The sequence below is a fragment of the Hemicordylus capensis genome, chromosome 4 (genome assembly GCF_027244095.1).
Source record: "Hemicordylus capensis ecotype Gifberg chromosome 4, rHemCap1.1.pri, whole genome shotgun sequence".
NCBI lineage: Eukaryota > Metazoa > Chordata > Lepidosauria > Squamata > Cordylidae > Hemicordylus > Hemicordylus capensis.
Window position 1 is genome coordinate 285,135,386 of NC_069660.1, and position 6,055 is coordinate 285,141,440.

The window sequence follows — 6,055 nt, forward strand, 5'->3', positions numbered from 1 at the left end:
TAATTGCTTTACTATTTCCCTTTATTTTGGCAATATTTCTTGCAGGTCTGAAGGAGCACAAGGATTTACCAACAGGTGTGCTTCATTCAATGGATTCATATTCTGAAGGTCTGAAATTTTCATTGTGTTTGTTTCCACTTCAGCTGGAGGTTCTTCTCTAAGCATTTTTTGTACTCTGTACTTTTCAGAGGAAGGAATGTTGGGCTGTGTTCATGGTACTGCTGTCTGTGGTTTTATCTCCATGTGTTAATATAAACATCAGTGGGCAAATTCATACAAGTTTGAAAATGAACATAGATCCCTTGTTACATTTCTCACAATTTGATCTGTGTCATAAGAGAAGATTTTTACCCTAGATATCTCAGCAAAAGCCATTCTACAATGCTGAAAAACACATTTCTGAAAATGTGTAATTTTACTGTATTTTTGTCCAGCATTTCTGCATAACTACAATACAAATAAAAACTCAGTGGCTAGAGGGAGGGACAGGGGAAAGGGAATGGGACAGAGAGGATCCCAAATCACAAGATAAGGAGGGCAGTGCCAGGTTGTGTGCACAGGATACGGTTTGACTCTTACTGGTATAATGCATACGCATTGCCATAGGCAGCCCATACAGCCGAACCAAGTGTGTACATGATACTGTTGGCTATATATATTAGGTTCACAGATGTATATAGCAGTTAGGTCTTCTGTCCATTGGTGGAGGGAGAAAAAGTACAGAAACAACACTTCTGAAATAAAAGGCTAGATGGCAATAAGGAGCAAGATCCTATATAATATATATCAATGTTGGTATACTGTTTTAATCCGAGGTTTGTTTTTTGTGTGGTTCCTTGTAGAACCTGAAGCAGCTACCCTAGCAATCACCGACGTTCTTGCCTGTTCCAATTTTGCTGTACACCATAAATATCTTTTTGAAGAAAAAAGATTGCGATCAACAGTAGCTTCAGGTAAGCCTTTTCCCATTCTAGGCAGGGTTCCTTAACCTTTTTGCACCTATGGACTCCCCAGCTCCTCAACTATTACCCATGGATTCCCACCCCATTTATATACTACTGGGGTTCCCAACCTTGGGTCCTCAGATGTTGTTGGACTACAATTCCCATCATTCCTGAGAATGATGGAAGTTGTAGTCCAACAACAACTAGGGCCCAAAGTTAAGAACTCCTGATACATTTTCATAAAGCTTCAGTAATAATTAGAGAAAAGAATAAGTACTGAATTTGATTTTAAATTGATATTCTTTAACCCTGGAGACTCAAAGATCACTAGTACTATTGCTTGCAACGCAGAGCAGGAGTTCATGGATCTCTGAAACTCCATGGGTAGGTCCAGTTGGTCCATGGAAAAGAGAGAGAGTGAGTGTGTGAGTGAAATTTATTTGTTTGGTATAGGGGAATATCCTTCATATGAGTCCCAACCTACAGTGGTGCAGTGTAGACAGGTTTTCCACTTTAGTGAGGACTAGGCCTCAGTTTCTACTAATTATTGGACTACGTACTAAAACCTGTTACACCCAGTTTTGATTAATCTGAGTGGAGAACAGAGAGGACTCTGCTAGATGAACTTGAGTTAGTCACAAAGCCAGTGTTAAAAATATGTATATAGTATGTCCCCATTCCATGCCCCAGGAATTTTTTTGATGTAAAAGAGTCAGATAGATCTAGAATGGTTTCCTTTGCATTCTTATAATCAGAATGGATTTCCTTCTAAATGCTAAAGGTGGATAAGTTTACAGGCTGACATCCAGGCTAAGTTACTCAACTGTGCTACTCAGGAGCTACTCGAAGGACTAAATTTCAGTAGGGCTACTCAGGAGTAATTTAGTCTAGCTGTCAGCCACAGTATCTAAAAGCAAAATTCTTTCCCATACAGCTGTTTCAGACTCCTGTCAGTGTCCTCCAGACTTCCTTGATGACCTTAGTTGCAGTTCGTGTGTTGAAAATAGATTAATTTAGTGGCATTGTTCTTGGGATTAATCTGTATTATTAGTTTTTGTATTCTTGTTTTATGAACCTCTGCTGCCTACTCTTCAGGTAATCCTTCAGAAGACAAGAAGGATCAATGCAAATGTGAAAAACTTTTAACATTCCAGAACTTGGCAAATGCCGAAATTAAAAAACTAACACACCAACATATCCTTTGTATGTATCTTCTAGCCAAAGGGCCTATCAGAAATGACAAGCAAGAAGTACTTTTCAGACAGTCATCTCTATTGGCTTGCTCTGGAAAAAGCGGTCTGTGCGTGTTGAGTGAGACCCAAGGGGAGAGGAGCTGTGGCTGAGAAATGTGATGGCCTTTCAGCACTGACTCATGTTACCAGGTTTGCTCAGAAGTGGGGTAGTTACCACCCTTTGTGACTAGGTTTTGGCTAACTCAAATTGAGTGCAAACCTGCTTACAGCCAAATTAACTCAGGCTTTTTGTTGGGCCTGTGGGGCAGGTAGGAAAGGGTTAAATCCTTGAACACATTGCAGGCCCTATCCTCATCCCCTGCAGTTTCTATTTTAAAGTAAAAACACACACGTGCAAGAGCAAACTATGAGTTTAACATAACATGCGGTTTGGCCCTTAGCTACTCACTGAAGCTATTCCCACACGCACTGAAAACCAGGTTAAGGAAGCCCAGCCCGGATTTCGGTGTGCATGTGTGGCAGCAAACCCACTTAGGAGGCTGGGTTAGGGGTGTGAAGGTGCCCAAAACGTGGACTAAATGCTCGTGTGCATTTACATGCAGCTTTACGTGGCACCTACACACAAGTAGCCTCCCAACCAGCGTCAAGAGGCTCCCCAAAATGCACCGAACACTCACGCGGTGCATTCTGGAGGCTCCAGGGGCCTCCTGGCCTCCAAACCTGCCTCCTCCCTCCCTGCTACTGGCAGAAGCCAGCAATTGTCTGGGCCGCCGATCCGGCCACCCAGCAATATGGATGGGATCATCTGTGGGGGAGGCAATCTTTTCACCCAGTCTGAGCCAATCCTACAATCATGAGAATGGGCTCACTGCCTCTTAGCCTAGTCTAGCCTACCTCACATGACTGTTGTGATGATAAAATGGAGGGTACATCAGGTATGGCACTTTAAGCTCCTTGAAGCAAAGGATAGATATCAATGTAATAATTCAAATATGCATAAAGGTTTCTCTATTGGAACGAATACAGTGGTACAGTAGTGCAAAGGCATCACTTGAAATAAGGTAGGCAGTGGTGTTATACAAACACTGGTGATGATGACTGTGAAGCACAAGCTCCCTCTAGCGGCAAGGTGGAAATTCATAACTCCAGCCAAAGTATTAAGGCTATTGCTGCCTGGGGTAACCCAGGAGGTGGCTCCTGTCATCTGGAGCGATGGGAGCCCTCTGCTCTTGGCTGCTGCAGAACCAGGACATGGTAGCTCTGTTTTTTTTCCACCCAGGCTTTCACTGACCTGGGGTTTTTTACCCCGGGTTTTACTGCATGGCCGCCCCCAGATAAATGGACTTCCCCCCCGGCCTGCTCATGTTTCCAGCAGCGAGCTGGGGAGGAGTGGCTGGGCTTGTGGCACAGGGCACCCTGGGGTGGGGGTGGGGGGAGGAAGTGCTACCACTCCCAGCTGCGCTGCTGTTCGTGTGGATGCACGGCTCGGCAAGGACAAAGGCGATGCTCATCTGCCAAAGGTGGCAGGCCAGCTCCCCCACAGCAGTGTGAGGTTGGGTGAAGTGCCTGACTGTATATACACTAATCTATTTGAGATCTAGAAGACTGCAGTGAGTTTACAGCCAGATCTTATTGCCTGTTGCAGTTATAAGTAAATATTTAGGACTGCTGCTGTTCAGAAAAGCTTCACTAGCTGCAGAAGAGCAATCTCCCCCCCAACTGCTACTGGCTCCATATTGGCTATCTGGAGGTGCATCACTTATGTGCTAATAATCTATGCACTTTGCAGGCCCTTCCTTAAGCCTCAGCTTCTCCAGTACAAACATATATATCACAGATATGATAGCTATAGCTTCAGTGAGCTTGCAGCTGATACTGTATTTGCCTAAATCCAAGACTAGGTTCGCCACAAGTTTTTTGATATTAGAAATTAAGATGTCCTTTTAAATCAGAGTCCTGTTCCTTTTGAGTAAATGCAGGTAAAACCTATATTTAACCTCTATTTTTAAAGGGGATCTTTGATTTGGGCAAATACAGTATAGAGCATACTAGGGCAGGCTTTCCCTATCTGTATGTACACCCTGTGCACCCCAAATACATCTCTCTGCTATGTAAGCTTCAAATGACTTTTCAAAAAGAAAAGTGAAGTTATAGTACAGGATACTATAGAATATGGAATGCTCTTTATGAATTAGAACATTGCATTTTTTTCTATTTAAATAATATTTAAAAAATGCTTTCCATTTTCATCCCTTTCAGATTTTAAAAAATGTATTTTACCAAATTAAGAATTTGATCTTCTTGGATCAAGGGGAGGAGAGCTAGTCTTGTGGTAACAAACATGAATTGTCCCCTTTGCTAAGCAGGGTCTGCTCTGGTTTGCATTTGAATGGGAGACTACATGTGAGCACTGTAAGGTATTCCCCTTAGGAGACAGGGCCACTCTGGGAAGAACACCTGTCTGCTTGCATGCAGAAGGTTCCAAGTTCCCTCCTTGGCAGTTACAAGATAGGGCTGAGAGAGACTCCTGCCTGCACCTTGGAGAAGCCACTGCCAGTCTGTGTAGAAAATATTGAGCTAGATGGACCAATGGTCTGACTCAGTATACGGCAGGTTCCTGTTCTTCTCTTCAAAACACACAACTAGGAGAGACTTACTGTAGGTTTGCACAAATAGGTGATGTTATGAGAGAGTGTTGTACCCCCAATCCAGCTAAGGAGATGCATACATGGAAGTAGGTCTTCACATGCAGATGTTGATGCATTTTGCTTCAGCATCGCAATACCCAGTCACCAGTGAACTGGCTACATATCACTTCCAATGCAGATGAGAATACACATCCTCATGTAGGACGCTCTAGTTATAGGCAATCATTTGAATTTCGGCTTTGTAACTAGTCATACTACTTCATATGCAATGCATTGCAATATTATATTGTTAATTGGATGTAGACAAAAGGTTTTTTCCTTAATTCATGACTACTAGAGGAAATGTCAAAAAGAGTGGAAGTCCTGGAAAACCAATTAAGATACCGATAAAATGTTCAGCAGAAGTGTGTGGTGTATATTTTATACATATGAAGATAATGTATCAAAGCTAAGTACCAGAGGTCCAGCTTTCCAGCAAGAGAAAAGAAATTAATGGCTTCAATAAAGTATCACATAATATTTTTGCATTGAATGCAGATAGAATTGCAAGATCTAATGTTTTTATAAAATTGTGCAATTTTCTTTTCAACTGAGAAACTATGTAATATAATAAAATGGTGCTTTAAAAAAAAAAAAAGTACTGCTGAGCATTTTAATCAAGCCAGAAACCTGCAATACCACTAGCAAATAGGCCTGATGTTAGTGCAGACTCTGCGCAGGAAAACAGGTCTCCAACATTTGGCCTGTATTGTTAATACAGGAGCTTGGAGAGATAAGCAAGAAAGTGTGCCGAATCCTTCCCCTTCCTGCTTCTTCTTCTCTGCCAATGCCTCCCCTGGAACTGGCCAGGGAGAATTAGACACAGAGGGTTAAGCACTGCCCCCTACACTTCTCCCCTGCATTCATGTTACACACCATGACCTAACTACATGTTAAATCATGCTTAGTGGTTCAACATGTAGTTCCATTTTTAACTGTATCCTTCAAAATCCTATGAATCCTGTATATTCTTTAGACTGCATTGCTAGGCTTCATGGCTCACCTAAATTCGGCTCTGATGGAACTGTTTCAGTCTTACAATGCACTGTCCCCACATCTGTCATTAGTTGTCTTAATATTAAAGGCCTACATAATCCAACTGTGTAAAGGGCATCACAATAAATGTATTGGCACATATTCTAAACATATTGGCCAATGGGGACAACAGACAGGAACATAGTTTTATACCAGAATGTACATTTTGGATAATTATTAGTTTGATACAAAACAA

The 6,055-nt window shown here is 42.1% G+C and overlaps 1 protein-coding gene across 2 annotated transcripts in view; it reads left to right on the forward strand.

Moving 5' to 3' along the window:
* Positions 1 to 5,567, forward strand: part of MATN2 (matrilin 2) — an 83,547-nt gene extending 77,980 nt beyond the window's left edge. The window contains exons 17-20 of one of the 2 annotated variants that reach the window (XM_053247719.1): positions 46 to 75; positions 843 to 953; positions 2,040 to 2,136; positions 5,118 to 5,567. In XM_053247719.1, the coding sequence (XP_053103694.1) occupies positions 46 to 75; positions 843 to 953; positions 2,040 to 2,136; positions 5,118 to 5,175 (296 nt within the window). In that variant the 3' untranslated portion in view covers positions 5,176 to 5,567. Of the gene's footprint in view, positions 1 to 45; positions 109 to 842; positions 954 to 2,039; positions 2,137 to 5,117 lie in introns of both variants that reach the window. The other variant, XM_053247718.1, reaches the window with a different exon arrangement.
* Positions 5,568 to 6,055: the final 488 nt, after the last annotated feature.